This window comes from Orbicella faveolata, unplaced genomic scaffold (assembly GCF_042242905.1).
Source record: "Orbicella faveolata isolate gen_17 unplaced genomic scaffold, um_ofav_v1 contig_12, whole genome shotgun sequence".
Lineage (NCBI taxonomy): Eukaryota > Metazoa > Cnidaria > Anthozoa > Scleractinia > Merulinidae > Orbicella > Orbicella faveolata.
Window position 1 is genome coordinate 34717395 of NW_028301539.1, and position 16392 is coordinate 34733786.

The 16392-nt window shown below is 37.4% G+C and overlaps 2 protein-coding genes across 4 annotated transcripts in view; one reads left to right on the plus strand and one right to left on the minus strand.

The window, feature by feature from the left end:
- On the minus strand, positions 1-10711 carry LOC110067823 (dnaJ homolog subfamily C member 8-like). Its single transcript, XM_020775162.2, has 9 exons — positions 10603-10711; positions 7956-8057; positions 6196-6252; positions 5005-5071; positions 3860-3954; positions 3416-3487; positions 2118-2209; positions 999-1074; positions 1-315 (listed from the first exon to the last, which is right to left on the minus strand). The coding sequence occupies exons 1-9, from the start codon at positions 10669-10671 to the stop codon at positions 196-198; spliced, it is 750 nt and encodes a 249-aa protein (XP_020630821.1). The 5' UTR covers positions 10672-10711; the 3' UTR covers positions 1-195.
- The window catches only part of LOC110067822 (KH domain-containing RNA-binding protein QKI-like), a 27843-nt gene continuing 13465 nt past the window's right edge, over positions 2015-16392 (plus strand). For 2 of the 3 annotated variants that reach the window (XM_020775160.2, XM_020775161.2), the window contains exons 1-2: positions 10757-10972; positions 15490-15641. In XM_020775160.2, coding sequence (XP_020630819.1) covers positions 10861-10972; positions 15490-15641 — 264 coding nt within the window. In that variant the 5' untranslated portion in view covers positions 10757-10860. Of the gene's footprint in view, positions 2098-10756; positions 10973-15489; positions 15642-16392 lie in introns of those variants that run through there. The other variant, XM_089283457.1, reaches the window with a different exon arrangement.

Here is a 16392-nt window from a genome sequence, read left to right on the forward strand (position 1 = left end):
GATACATCACGTTGCACTTTAATAAGCTTGGAAACTTGTTTCGAGGATATAAAATAACGGTAATATTTACAATTCACAGAGGAGTCATGTCGGCACTTTGCTTTTCCACACGCACACAAACATTTCCAAACACACGCATTATGAGCGACCTTCCAGTACTCTAAATGAATGACAGTTTGTGTCACGCTCACTGGCTCAGCGTTTCTCTGGCCTAAGAGCGGGTGGTTTGAACGCAGTGCGACCTTTCTTTTCTTTTTTCTTTTTCCCTCCAGCTTGAAACGTTCTCCAGCTATCCACGCGATTTGTTCGACTTTCCTTTTGAAAAGAAAAAAAAACCAAAAAACAGTGAGTTAGAGCCAAACGTCTTGAGGCGAATGTTTTGTCAGTCCAATGAAAGATTACAAAACTGTATTGAGAAAGGTTGTCTGGCAACAAGCATTCCAACAGAAGGTGATGGGGGGAGTGCTTTCGTGGAAACGATTTCTTCCACGGGGGGGGGGGGGGGGAATATGAAAAAGTCGATCATGCTCGTCGGAAAATTTGAATAAAGCCCCTTAAGGAGATCAATCTGGGGCTGGATCAAGCTTCATTTGACCCGCTGTCCAGGAAAGGACCCTGTGCTAGTAAACCGGACTCGAGAGACCGGCGGAAATCGAACCTAAAAACGGAAATAAGAGCGATTTTCATTATTATTTCTTCTAGTGCACATTAAAAGATACTTTGACAGCTAAAGAATGTGGCGTTTCGTCATGAGCACCGTAAGTGAGATCAGAATCCTTGATTTATACTCCGTCGAGCAATCCCCACCTTTTCAAATGGGAGTATCCGCACGGAATTTCTCTAACATTGGATTTTAATACGTCCCGTTCTTTTTATAAAAGATCCTCGGGGTCTTTTGTCCAACTTTGCATTTCCAAGGTACTTGTTGTGTTGCGTTTAATTTCTAGCTGAGTACAAATAAAGTTGTTGTTGTTGTTGTTGTTTCCTAAGCTACTGACCTCCCACTCTTTTTCCCATTCTTTCTTCTTTTTTGCTGCTTCTTCGTCAGCTATCTCTTGCTCACGCATCCGTTTTCTGCAAAAAAGATAAAATGCACACGTGGAAACACCTTGTCTTTTTGAAAGTGTAGTTGCTCTAAGTCAAGTTTGCTTTATTTCGTCAAAACAATGAAAACTGGGAGTGGATTGGCTACATTTGCCGACAGCCAAACCTTGCATGAATAATGTTCATTAATCCTATCACAAAATGTTCTTGCTTTGACAAGCATTCCTATCCTACTCGCTCTCGTTTCTATGGCAACTACACTTACTATTCGCTATAAGTGGAATTCTACAAGTAATATCTAATGCAATTGCTGCAATATGATTAATTAGTGGAACTATCGGACTGGATATTTCAGTTCCTAAGAAGGCTAAAAGAAGAACATTCACCATTACGCAACTCAAAATTATTATTGTTGAGCAAAGTTATGCACACAAGTGGCAGCTATAATATGACAATTCGGTCTGCTCACGATCTCGTTGAGGGGTTAAATTTAATACCACTTGAAATGTAAGAAATTAATTGAAAATAATGATTTGAAAAAAAAATTAGAATTCTGTTAAATCAATTACATTAATGTGAGGTGATAGTTGATCCAGTCTTTGGCCTAATCTCCAGCTCTTTTTTGAATTATTCTATTTATGTACCTTTTTATTTACTGTGTAACTGAGAAAGTCTGTCTGTCTATCTGTTATCTAAATGATTGCAAACCGTTGTTTGAAATTAATTGAGAACTACGCCGAGAAAGAGTTAAAATTGAAGGATTAGTCTGGTCAAACACCATTTCAAATGAGGAACTACTCGCTCAGTGTCATTAAGAAAGCATGGAAAGCACTCTCATGAGAAGGCAATAGAGATGTATCTGTCACGCGCTTAGAAGAGGACCCGACAACATCACGACGGTGACTCTATTGGACACCAGAAATAGAGGAGGACCCCAAAACACCCAGCGAAGAACTGTTGGGGGTGTGGCGGAGGGGGAAGCTGAAGACCCTTAAGCACAACTAGAGAACCATTCAGAAGCTAACCCAGAACAGACATGCAGCATGCCAGCAGGTAAGTGAGATTTCCTTTACCTTGTTTCCGCATCTTTTTCTTCTTGTGCTCTTCTCTTGAGTTCATAATCAGCAAATAGTTTAACAGTCGTGGAATGGACTAATTTTCCTAACTATGGAAACAAACGTGACTGAAAGATGAATTGATCAACATGACACGAGTGTGGGACAAAGACAAAATCTGCGTCCCCGACAGGAATCGAACCCATGACCTCCCAAACACCGGGACGTCAATGGGAACAAAATAACAAGAGATACAATGGCAGCTCAATCAAGAGTGAAAAGGTATATTAAATTATTTCTGAAACCCATTACCTGCTGATAATTTTAAGAAATAGAGAATAAATGTGATACCGAGTAAATGCATTGTGTCTATAATACAGGCAACAAATGCAAGGAATCGTTGAGGTACTTGTAATATTTCGATATAATTCTACATCAGAGAGTGACGATAATTGGAATCTATTCCTATATACAGAAGCTTACCAAGCGTTCAGCGCCATATTTGAACACTGGTTTAACAACCAGTAGGGAATGTATGCCTACTCTCTCGATAGTATGGTGTTTGTTTTGTATTTTCATGTGCTAATGCTAATGTACCATCTTGCGGTATTTAAATTTCTGCTACCTATATATCACCTCAGTCTGAAGATGATATAGAATTATATATCGAAATATTACAAGTTACTTTCGCGGGGTTGTTACTTTCAGGGAGCAAAAAACGTTATATAAGTTGATACGAATGAGCTCTTTTACGAAGTAAATACACAGAAATTGGTAAAAAAACAGTTCTTAAAACATGATACAATTCTTCATTCCTGTTTAAATCTTGTTAAATCTATGCTGCTGCCATATGGGTGGGCTCTTCATGTCTAGATCGTGTTGTTAGTGGTCGGCAGGAAAGCTTGTCAGATACCTAAACTGTTTCTACTTCATGACGCACTGCTACATTAGTTACATTAGTCTGCTGTAACAGTATCTTAGTGCGCTGGTCGAGTTTGCAATTTAAATTTGAAGAAACCTTTCTTATAATATGCTTCAGTCGAAAATGATATCAATTTGAATCAAAGTTTCCTATAGTAGATTCCTGTTACTTGAAGAAATAATACGGGTTTTGTTTTAACACTGCAAAACACTAACTGGTAAAGCACGAATTGACATTTCCCAACGCTTCGCGACATAGGCAACACCTTCCCTTGTTGTGGATTGCCTTCAATCAAGTTATCGTACCTAACTTTCACTTGACTTCACTTAATTAAACAGTTGGAAACAAATGAACATGATCCTGGAGGGCGTTATAAATTTGCTTCGAGCTCTACCTTATCTGGGTCTTCTTCTTCTTCAATTTTGTCTTTCCCCTCTTTCTTTGCCTGCTTTTTCTTTTCTTTGAGCTGACATAGGTAATATGAAAGAACCAGACAATTTTTGCACCAACAAAACCACATCATATACTATGTTGTTCAAGAACTGTTCTCCAAGGGTGAGCAAAGGAATTATTCATTTCTTTAAATACAATGGAAAATGAAACAAGATGAAGCTACCTAACGTTTGATCAAGAGTCAATAGGTCACATTTTTACAAGCTTGTTTTCCACATGTATGAAGTTCCAATAATATAATTATCATCTGGTACCTGGTCACTTTTTGGTGTTAGTAATACATCTGCATCTTCTCTTCTTCATTTATTAAAAATGTACAACAAAATTAAATATGCAAAGGAGAGTTTCTATGTTACTCAGTGAAGTGAATCAATGGAAAACTTACATTTGCTTTGACCATTGCTCGTGCTTCTTCTAGAATTTCCTTAACCTTTTTAACTTTGTCCTCATCTAGAAGCAGCTTGTGGGCATTACTGACAGCTGAAATAAAACATCAAATGAATCAAGAAAGACGACACAGATAGAGGCCACTTGGCCAGCATGTCAGCGACTTGTCTCGACGACTTGTCAGGCAATGGAATTGAAACTAGGTTTTATAATCCCATCTGACCACTATCTAGAGCTGCTGTTCAGTAACAGTTGTGAGTTGTTGTGATTAATGTTGACTTGCCTTGTATAGGGTCTAGGACGCAGCCTTCCAATGGTTTCTTTATTAATTCATTACTATCTATCATATATTCCCATCTCTTGATCAAAATGCTCTTTGTATCCAATGTCATGTGTTCTGGTATTGAACTGTAAACAAACAACTCAATTGAAATTTTGCAAACAGTATTCTTCTTTTTTCGAGACTCGGCATCAGGAGTGAAAGTATTTTCCATAACAAAAATGAGGCTAGTTGACCAAAATTTCACAGAACAACTGAGACATGTTAAACAATTAGAAAGAAAGCTTGAGATTTCTAGCTGTCTAATAACTAATAACTATTTCACAAATATCTACCTGGTGTAGCCAATCAGATGACCTGTTTACCTGATGGTTGGTCAGTGGGTTACAATAACACTGCTTTTAATAGATTCTAGTCTTTTGCTGCATGCAAACTTTTGATCTGAAAAAGTCAGTTTTTACATCAAATATCTGAGCTGTTCCACAAAACAGGCTTTGGTCTGACAACAAATACCGGGTTATAATTTGAAAAGGAAACTAAGAAGATTACGATTGCGTAAATACTGTAGCATTTCTTTAAGACATGTTTTTTTTTGCAGCATTCAAATAAAACTATCTCAATTGAAAGCAAAACTTTTAACCTATGTTTAAATCATGATACAACATACTATTGCAGTGCCCCACTGAAAAGCATCTTATAGTGAAGTGAGCACCCTGTTTAAATATTTTAATTATTGTTATTACTGGTCTGTATGCGCACACACTGGTGCATGTGCTAATGATGTAAGGAATTATACACAGCAAGGATGATTGCTCAGAACAGTGACAAAAATTGGCCAGCTAAACCCAACATTGTTGGCTCACCTTCAAATGCTTTTTGAGCTCTTTCAGAATCATCCAGGTTCTTGTCAGGATGGACAAGAAATGAAAGCTGCATAACAAACAAATAGGATTAGAGCACAATTATTATGCGGCATTTCCTATATAACTTGGGTTCATTATTTAACTGTAACCTACATGTGAGAACCTGCTTGATCTTGCTTAGCCAAACAGGTCTTTTTATTTTAGGGTTTTAAAATGTTGACAAATTTCTACCAGCAGGTTCTTAAACCCCTAGCTTCTTACACAAAGGCTTTTACTTTATGGAGGGTTGATATCAATAGCAGTGTCAGCTGTCTTACAAGTATTCAGGGTTGATATCAATAGCAGTGTCAGTTGTCTTACAAGTATTCAGGGTTGATATCAATAGCAGTGTCAGTTGTCTTACAAGTATTCAGGGTTGATACCGTATCAATAGCAGTGTCAGTTGTCTTACAAGTATTCAGGGTTGATATCAATAGCAGTGTCAGTTGTCGTACAAGTATTCAGGGTTGATACAGTATCAATAGCAGTGTCAGTTGTGTTACAAGTATTCAGGGTTGATATCAATAGCAGTGTCAGTTGTCTTGCAAGTATTCAGGGTTGATATCAATAGCAGTCACTCTGAGCAGTGTCAGTTATCTCACAGGTATTCAGGGTTGATATCAATAGCAGTGTCAGTAGTCTTACAAGTATTCAGGGTTGATATCAATAGCAATGTCAGTTGTCTTACAAGTATTCAGGGTTGATATCAATAGCAGTGTCACTGTTGTCTTACAAGTATTCAGGGTTGATATCAATAGCAGTGTCAGTTGTCTTACAAGTATTCAGGGTTGATATCAATAGCAGTGTCAGTTGTCTTACATGTATTCAGGGTTGATATCAGTAGCAGTGTCAGTTGTCTTACAAGTATTCAGGGTTGATATCAATAGCAGTGTCAGTTGTCTTGCATGTATTCAGGGTTGATATCAATAGCAGTGTCAGTTGTCTGACAAGTATTCAGGGTTGATATCAATAGCAGTGTCAGTTGTCTGACAAGTATTCAGGGTTGATATCAATAGCAGTGTCAGTTGTCTTACAAGTATTCAGGGTTGATATCAGTAGCAGTGTCAGTTGTTTTACAAGTATTCAGGGTTGACATAAATCTGGTACTATATGTACAACATTTAATTTTGAAGTGCCTAGGCTTGTAACTACCTTTCGGTATTGCTTTTTTATTTCATCCTCTTTGGCATCAGTAGAAAGTTGAAGAACCTGAAAGACATATAAAAGGTAGCAGGCAGGCTTGAAAATTTTTGAGTTAAGAAGAAATGCTGTGAATGTAGTGTTGTGAGTTAGTACAGTCAATAACTTGATAATTAAAACAAACTAAAACTCAAAGAATAATATTAAGGGTGGTAGTCAGAAGACAATATATTTTTAGATTGAAATTAAATGAATTTGAAGTTGAATAGAAAAAAATATTCTTTCCTCTTTCAAGACTCTATCAAGGAAATGTGTGCATGAACATGCTCTATCAGTAAATAGACAAGGACGAGAGAACTTATTATCAGGCTTGTGGATTTCCAACAGAACAAACTTGGAGCACTTTACATTTGATAAAAATTGTGGTTTGAATTTCTGGAAATATCCAGTGACAGAGGGAAGAGCATTTTCCTGAATTTCTGAAAAAGAGGACAACGTCGTGAGGCATATCCAAATTTTTGTAAATTTTTTACTAGGGATTTCCGTTCCATTTGATTTTCCTCCAGGAATTTCTGTAGTTGTCAGTTGAATGGTTTGCTTTTCAGAAATTCAACAATTTCCAGATTATTCTGAAACTTTCCCTGGCAATTTCCATACCATTTGTCCCCATTTTGAACTTTTCTCTATTTTTTGGATAAATGGAATGTGCCCCAAGGGTCTACACAGATATTAATATTATTAGCTCTTTGATATCAGTGTGTGAGGATATTATTATCCTCACAGGTCTCCATCCTCTGGACCCTAGGAGTAGACCTTAAATGCTATATACATTATTTGCCAGCTTAGGGTCGGTCCATATAGTGAAAAACTGTGGCCTCGGGCAGCATTTTCAAGCCTGAGGTGGGTTTGTTTACGCAACTTTGTTGGTGAACTGGCTTATGTACCGTCTACAAACCATTGTAAAAAAGCTAACGAGCAAACAAACAAATAACTCAGATACTAGATAAGCTGATTAGTGGTTTTCAAATGGCATATTGTACACAGGCAGAGTGTCTTTATTTGCTGATTTGGGAAAAACTGCCGTTCGCCTTAGGGGGTAAAGGGTTAAAGAACAGGTGTATTTCGATGTACTTTATATTAGTTGCATCTAGTTCACCAGTTAAATTCTCCAAAATTGTTTTTCCGGTGTGAAATTTCATGCAAAGTTTGAAGTTGCACGACAAGAACAATTCCTATCACTAATCAGTTGTTGCAACTCACTCGAAATCAGACTTTTCTACCGTAAATTGAATGGCAGAAAGCGAGGAAATCCGTTAAGTGTATTCCACAGAAATTCTCTTAAATACAGCAACGATCGGAGAGGTAAACTGACTTCTGTTTTGCTTAAAATTGTGTGGCAAGAGAAACACAGAAGACACAGGATTACACGCTATTGCAGCGCCAAGCTACAAACAGCCAAACAAACTCTCACAACTTCAAAATACTCAATTGAATTTACTTACAGTGACTTTCCTTGCCATTTAAAAGTGAATAGAGATAAACTTGCGTTGATTAATATTTATTGTCGATGGAAGTGTAAAAATGGCAAAGGTTGACCATTACCACTAGTACACTCACGAAAATTGACCAACAAGACAATTTCACCAACGCTGTTTCCCGCAATTACCGTGACCGTGGTCAGAGATAGGAAAATCCGGACTGCGCTAAGAACCAAGCAGATTGCAGGATTCGTTACCGTGCCCTCTTAGGAAAAAATAAACTAAAATATTAACCTCATAAGGATTTAGATTGAAGTATGTTGATCCAGGCCTTGTTAACCTCTCTATCTGCTGGGGTCCTGTCAGAACAGAATCTCTTTTCTCAATCTCCTTAACCTTAAGGTTAAAAAGAATAATAATATTATTATTATTTGTTACATACAGGCACACTGTCTATTAGCTAGATGAACAGGCCAAAATAAGTATGTTAGGGTGGCTGACAACAGTTTTCCAGGTTTTTATATCACTTATACTTTGGTAGATCAATACTGCTACTCTTTATCAAATAATCCTACAATAATGGTTTCAAACAAACACCCAGTCATTGGTATAGACATCAGGTCATCCTTTTTAACAAGTGATAGTGCAGCTACAATGACTTATAGCAGTTAGTCGGGAAGAAATAATTCACTTGCTCTGTCAGTCAATGCGTCATGCACTATTTTTCAGTGGTAAGTCCATTGACCAGGGTATTTTGTAAGAGAGGGGGCGTTCGCCTGACCCTTGTGAACAAAATGGCTACCAAAGTGATGAACTGCTCTTGCATGTTTGGAATTGAATACACTGTAAGTGCTCCCAAATTAATGACTTTTTGATACACAACAGAGGTGAGTGTATAATTCGATCCATCAACCCCTTTGAGGGCGGCTTTTCACCCCTAAATTTTGAAGGGCAAAATGTCTCATACCAGGATTCAAATTGCTGACCTCAACCTGCCAAGTTCAGCTCACCTGGCTGGAACTGTAACACTTCGCCAAGGTGCCACTTATGACTTAATCATGAAAAAACCATTTATAAATTCATCACAGTTACGTGTAGGTATACAGTGCTTATTGATTGATGACCCACTGCAGAGTAACCAGAGATTGTCTAGTTGCTCCCTGGCGGAATCATTGAAAAGCTTGTTATCTCCATTAGCCCATGTAACAATTGTGTTTGGGGTCTTTTATCGTCAAATTGAGATAAGCATGCTAAGATGTGACTTGCTGCAGAAGTTTGACAAATTCTGTGGAGGGGGTTAAGGGCCACCTTAGTTTTAAAGTGGCTCTGAACCTCCCCCATAACTTGTTTTAAACTCAGTTTTTCAGTTTTTTCAGTTTTTATTATCGTACACTATTTACAGAAAAACAACTTAATGTAAGATGGTTTAAAATGATATAGGAAAAATAAATACAGATATATACAAACTTTGCAACACGCTGCATCTAACAAGGTATGAAATTAACTTTTTTCGGCAGGCGCCAACTGGCAACTGAAATTTTTTTTCAGTCACCATATGGAAAAATGTGGTCGCCAAAAAGTGTCAATAAAATTTTTCCTTCGCAGTGAAACACAAACCAAAATTTTTGGTCGCCGCCAGCTTGCCGGCAAAATATGATTTGCAATCGATGTAATTAGGAATCAAACCAGTGCTGAAATCATCTTTTGACCACTTTGACAGATCTACATTTCCACCTTTTGACGCCCAGAGAATATCTAAATCTTCATCTAATTTCTTCGCGGATGTTCCGTCTCCACTTTGTAATAAATTACGGAAAGATTTCGGAACATCTTTGGACACCACATCGCCTGAATAAAAATATTCATGGCCAAATAATGCATGGGACCTCTTACGCCCACAATATGTACGTTATGGGAAACTGCTGAAAAACATGGCGGCGAAGCTTCGCAATGATCGTAGGTGTAAAACGTTGTGGTAGATTTATAATAACCAGAAAATCGGTTTTATACTTCAAAAGCAGGGAAAAGGTAAAAAGGAAGTGACCAATTAGCGGGCGGCTTTGAATTTTATTTTGATTGATTTGGCTGAAAATCAAAGTTATTGTTTGTGCACTTATCGTGACATGAAATAGTTAATCACCCGCTGGCGACCAGTTGTGAAATTCTGATTGCCAGTGCAAAATTTTTAGTTGCATTGGTGACCAGGAAAGCGCAATTTCGGACCCTGTCTAATCATCACATTGTACTCCAAATGTAGTTACATTTTTTTGCCATCTAATTAAGCAAACGATGGAGACATCAAAATATTATTATGAGATAAATTGCATGTATGAATTAACAAGCTTAATGGACTTAATAGATGTCTGGCCTGACGGTAACCGGCCTGACCAGCGTGTTTAAAATACTCCATGTAGCAGTCAGAAAATTTTCTTCTTAGGACTACGTTGTAAATATTTATAGTGTTATCGATACAATCATTGTGAACTAACCGTAAACAGGCCAACTGATGCCCCATTCTGGCTAACTCCCGTAGCGCTTTCCAGGCTGACTGGAGTGCTATTTAGGCTAACAGGACACGGAGCTCGAGTATTACACTTTATTTAAGCTTATGATATACTCTGTGTCTGGTAAGCATTAATGAAACAGCCTCCGGTTAGCCTGAAAAGCACAGAGATTAGCTTGAATGGCGACACGCTTAGCCTGTTAACGGCTAGTTCTCAAAAACTGTAATGGTACCACGATGCAAAAAAACATTTTCTGACTGCCGGAGCGAAATATTTTAAAAACGCCGCCCGGCTGCTGGACTTCTAGCTGCTTCTAGCCAGCGCTTACATAATTCAACCAGAGTCTATAGCAGTGTGAAAACGATATTTGATCAAATTCCTCACGTTCAACAAAGCTAAAGGGATCATATCATTTATTAGGGGAATAATTTTGTTACCTCGGACATAAATCGTGAAAATAAGTCGTCAACTTCATCGTTTCCGGAGCTTGTCGCTGCAGCCGCCATCTTGAATTAGCAAGAATACCGCATTGGCAAAGATAACAGGCTCATATGCTTTGATCGCTCCAGTTCCCTGACGGAGCCCTCATTGGTTGCACATGTCGAAGTTCACAAGACTTGCTCAGGCGTAGAACAACCGCTTATTGCTTTTTTATGTGTTTTCTTTTTACGTTCTACTAACCCATAACAGCAACAATGTCTTGTTCTGTCGCTTCTTCTGAATACCTTAACGAACTACTGAGCGACAAAACAACAGTATCGAAAATGCCCAAGATATTTCTTCACGCCGAAAGGTTGCTGGATCAAGGTACTGTGTGCGCCGAGTTAACTTCAAATTTAATATAATAATAACTGCAGTTATGATAAATAATCGGTAAATCAGCGTAAATAATTCCCAGCAGAGAGAACATAACTTTGCGAGGTAATATCTAATTATTTTCAGAGGTCGAGTTTGTTCTAACGCGATTTAAGCTTAAGTTGCGTCGACGAAAAATCGTAATCGATCGCGACGGCCAGCGAACATGGACCATGAACAACCTTCTATTTGTTTGCCCTACATCCGGACACCGTGTCCTGTGTTTACCCAACAACGATTGTGTTTTAGTGTAGCATCACTGAAACACCAGGGAGTACAAGAGATCATCTTCAGGTTTGTTGGATAAAATGACATTTTGCTTAGTGTTAGTTTTTAGTTGTATGGGAAAAGAACACTGGGTGTCTTCATCGCACGCTCCATATAGTTCCCTGCAAGACTGTTGTGTGCCTCTTTTGTGGTGCCGATGTTCTACGCTTTCGGATGTTTCAGAAGATTTTTGGGGTAACAATATATCGACAACCCCTTTAAATTTTGCAGATTAGCGTGAAAATGATGTACCCCGAGACTCGGTTGGTTGTATTGTGAACACGGTTGTTGTGATTTTCTGTTTCATTAACCCGTATTCTTATTACATTCAACGGGATTTCTTTCGACCCAGTGGGATACATGAATATTTTATCCACAGTTTCGATCCCAGTTATACAAGGCTGACTTGTTCGATGGTTGCTTTTCTTTCACTATTTGGACTTCAAATAGTAGTGGATAATAATGCATGTACCGAAATAAAACAAGTCTTGTATATAAGCTCACATCGTTTCGAAATTTACCGAACTCGCTGCATCGCGGATGCCTGTTAAGCGATGCTTCTTTTTGCGAGTTTCCTTGTCTCGACGACGTTTTGTTTTTGTTCTTGTATGTAAACAAACTAAAACATTAGCTTTTACTTGGAAAGTCCTTTGTTAAGTATTTTCAGTATTTGAAACGCTTGACGGTCCATGAAATTACATGTTGTCGGTGAAACAGAATCGTCACGCTTGGAATTCAATCTTTTCATTACTTGTCCGGGTCAAATCACTGTGAAAATTTGATGTGTTCTGATTGAGCTCAGATTTATTCATCAGATCAACACGTCCCATCAGATTACTTGTTGAAATGGAATCAAAAAGTCGTGTTGCAGGGGTTCTCTAAAGCTGTTCGTTTTAGGTTGATGGTTAGTGAAAAATTCACTCTTAGGAGGTTTAATTCTTGGAATGTGCATGTAATAATGACCAGAGGCTTGATAAGAGGCAGATGCGCCCTATGACACGTATCTAGCCAAACAGAGAATGTATCACAAATAGAATGCATAAATTGCTAATCAAGCTCGTATAACCACAAATTAAGGAAAGATCTCTAGGTAAAAAATTGTGGTTAAGTCCTTCCTATGTGATGTGGGTTTTTTTTGGCTGGGGGTGTGACTCTGAGACTGAGACATTTATAAGCTTTCAAGCAAAATGTTCAGTGTGTTTTTTTTTTTTTTCTCATTCCTGATAGCTTGTATATGTAGCATTTTTCTTATCATTTCTGTCAAACTATTTTTGTGGAGAAACAAATAAACTGACAATTCATTATTGACTCCTTTCCTGCCCTTTTACTTTCTGTCAACAGATTTGAAATCTCTTTATTTTCCCCTCGCCTATTCGCCTTTGCCCTAAATTAAATTGGTTCATTGTAAATACAGCATTTTTAATTACAAATACTGGATTCTACTTCACGATTTTGACGTGATTTGCAATCTGCAAGCTAAAAATATCCATTTTAAACTCTCTACCATCTTGTCACAGCAGTTATGTTTTTATAATGCTATTTGGAGGAATAGCACACTGCTGTCTTATGCAGTTACCATGAATTACAAATTTGATTTAATTTAAGTTGGCTTTTATTCACCCCAGCAACTTAATTTTATAAATGTATATTTTTTAGGGAGCAAATTGGTTTATCTTATCCACTTGTAATTTTGATCTTGCATCATAATTTTATTTTCATGGAAATCAACTGACATAATTGATGTCCTTTATGTTGCAAAAAGAGATTTTATTCTTGCTTGTAATATTTTTTGTTTGAAATTTCTTCTTTGAATAGATCTTTTTAGCTATTTTAAGTAGACTTATCCTAAGTCCCCTTTTGACACAAATAGGGAAAATTGGAAGTGGCTTTAAGAAAGGCCACTTTTAATGAGCTGTTATTGTACAGACTTTTTCCTTATAACGTAATGTTTCTTGACACCCTTAATAACCATTTTTACCATTGTTTATTTTTTTTCCTCAGGTAAACTATTGTAAGCATGTTGGGATTTTTAAATGTGCCTATAAGAACTCTTTATTATCACTATAAAAAATGATTTTGCCTTCACTACACAACTGAACACACGCAAAGGTTGAGGTATGGGCGCATTGGTCAGCCAGGCCCAAGATATGTTTTAATTGTGACAATAAGCTTACAACAAAGTGGATAAGGGATACATCAAGTAACGTCCTACATACACCAAAGCCGGACACCTTAAACCCAAAAACCTCTTGTTAGGAAAAATAGGGACCGTGTACCCCTGGCCAAATGTAGTGGCACCACCTTTGGGGTTTTCAGGTTGATCTATAAACAACAGAATAAAGAACAAATCAGATAATGCTAATTACGCAATAAAAATAAACCTTATGCGAAAGTACTAGTGGCAAGGCTGACCTTAGAATGTCACAAGTTTTTCAACTGTCTCTTTTTTACAAACGTACTACCCATGAGCCTTTGTGTATTAGGTTTGCACCCAGTTCTCTGTTCTGTCTCGGCAAAATATTACTTGATGTCAATACCGATTATCACAAATTACATTTTATTATGTCACATGTAATATTTGCCTTTCTGAATAGCACCATGCCTTTGGAATTATTCCAGAATCATTCAAATCCCCCTCAGGAATCATTACAACTTATTTGAAAGGTTCTTTCTAACATCCAAACACCTTTATTAAGAAATTCATCCTTTCACCCCCTCTGTAGAAATGTGAATTTGATAACTTTCAGCTCAGTAACTAAGCAGTTGCAAAGAGCCGATTATCAGCCACTAAAAATCACTTGATCAATACCAATTTTTATAGATTGGCTACTCACAATACTTAAAGAACTCCTGAGAAACTGTTTTGTGACTGGAACAATTCAAATGAAAGTGCTTGTATTTATGGTACATGTACACCCACACCACTGATCAAGATGGTGAACAGGCTCATGTAGATTAAAAGAACCCACATTGAAATAGTAGTCACACATTGCAGTTAAAAAACAAAGGAAATTAATGAGTGTTCTCATCTTGCTTTCCTTGCAATGCATCTTTCTAGTATTTTATTCCAAATTTGCTACTAAACTCAAAGAAATTATCTTAGAATACAATTTGTTTACTGGCAGTCTGAAGCAATTTGTCCCTAAATCTACATGAAAGCTCCTTTGATATAGGGGAGAGCTGAGACAAGACGAAGGCGAATGCTGAGCCAAATGGCTGCAAATTTGAAAGTTTTTGTAAAATTGTTTTGTTTAATTCAAGAAGTGTTTTCACACAAGTCTTTTAGAGCGATGTGACTTTTAGATTCACGTTTCCGGCGAACGGCTAACCACTAGGGATCACGTGACTGAAGCCAGACATCACGTTTGAGGTTTTTGACTCGCGTTCAGAACATCAAGAAGTAGGTTTTCACGTAAGTTATTTACCACAAGCTTTATTGCCTTGAATTGTATACTATGCCACGTACACATACTGAAATTGAATAAAATTACCCTTTTTCTACAAAACGGATGAATGTTTCAGGCAAAGAAGCAATTACCTAGCCTTTTGTTGTTATTTGAAGAAAGGCACCTATCCTAAGTGGAAATCCAATATGGCAACGGCTTAAGTCGAATGTGTGTTTTATGATGCTTTAGTTCTTTAGAAAACTGCACATACTAGAAAACTTTTTCAAATTCAGTGTTATTTTGACAATTTCTACTGTATTGACAAGATGATTTCTATTTGCTCCAATTGACTTCAATCTAAATCTGTTTACGTCTGAATGGCGAACGGTAAACGTGGATCTAAAGGTCTCTAATGAAAAAAAAAACTGACTGTGGACACGTTAAGGTCAATTTAGCTATTCTTAACAGTCTGACCTTAATAGATAGGTATTCAAGGATTGTCATCATATTAAGAAGGAAAATTCTCATTTTCATTTACTTTCAACAAACTTTGACATACACAACTACTACATGTATACTAGTTTTGTCCTAGTCAGTTGTAGTTGTTGACTTAAAGGCAAGTCTTGTCACTTGTTGGGATTGAAGCTGGACAATTCTCTTTACCAACCAAATGGCAACCTTCATACTCATTACTGGTATTTTTAAGTTTTGTGAATTTTTGTTCTTTACAACTTGAAACTTGTTGGCCTGTCTAGGAAGTGATGGTGGTGGGGAGATTGTACACTTATGTTACAGTAAATTTTGTTTTTTATACAGAAATCAACCGAGTAAGAAATGAACTTTTCCATGGAGTGGTAAAAAATGCAGAAGTAGATGGAATGTTCGCAGAGCTGCAGTTACCAACACCATCAGGGCCAAGAGTTAAATTGAGTGAAAAGGTTTATGCACCAGTTAAAGAATACCCCAAGGTAAGGCTGCTATCATACATGGATGGAACATGATCACTGGAGTTTAATGCTTAAAAGAAAAATATATTCTGTAGTATGAGTAAGCAACAGGTTTCGTACAGGTCATGGAAAACCTGGAAGGTCATGGAATTTCATAATTTCATTTTTCAGGCCTGGAACATCCTAGAATTGAAGTGTGGGTAATGGAAAGTCATGGAAAAGCAATAAACTTTTGAGAATGAACAGGAAAAAAAAAATAAAAAGTTGAAAAAAACAACAGACAAGTCAGCAAACCAGTTAACTCCAGTATAAAAATAAACACTAGCACGCATTTTGTGTCATAATGTGGGAAAATACCTTAAATAGTATAATGTTTTGACAATACTTTGAGAACAACTGCTTAACTTTGGTCATGGAAAACTCGGAAAGATCATGGAAAAGGTCATGGAAAGTCATGGAATTTCAAAAGCTCAAAAGAGTATAAACCTTGAGCAATGTATTTGTAGGAAACAGAATTGTACCACGTGGAGGTACCATTGTAAAAATAGCTGCAAGATTAATGAGGGGAATCTTGCTGCACTCTTAAGGGGAATCTTGTTGTGCCCCAAAGGGGAATCTTGCTGAGCTCTAGAGGAGAATCTTGTCTGGATCCTGCCAAGATTTTCCTCACCAGGATTTTCGTGCTTGGCAGGATCCTGCTAACATTCTTGTAGAGATTCCTGCTGGGGAGCAAAATTCCACGATGGTGTTATGACCTATCTAAAGATGCAGT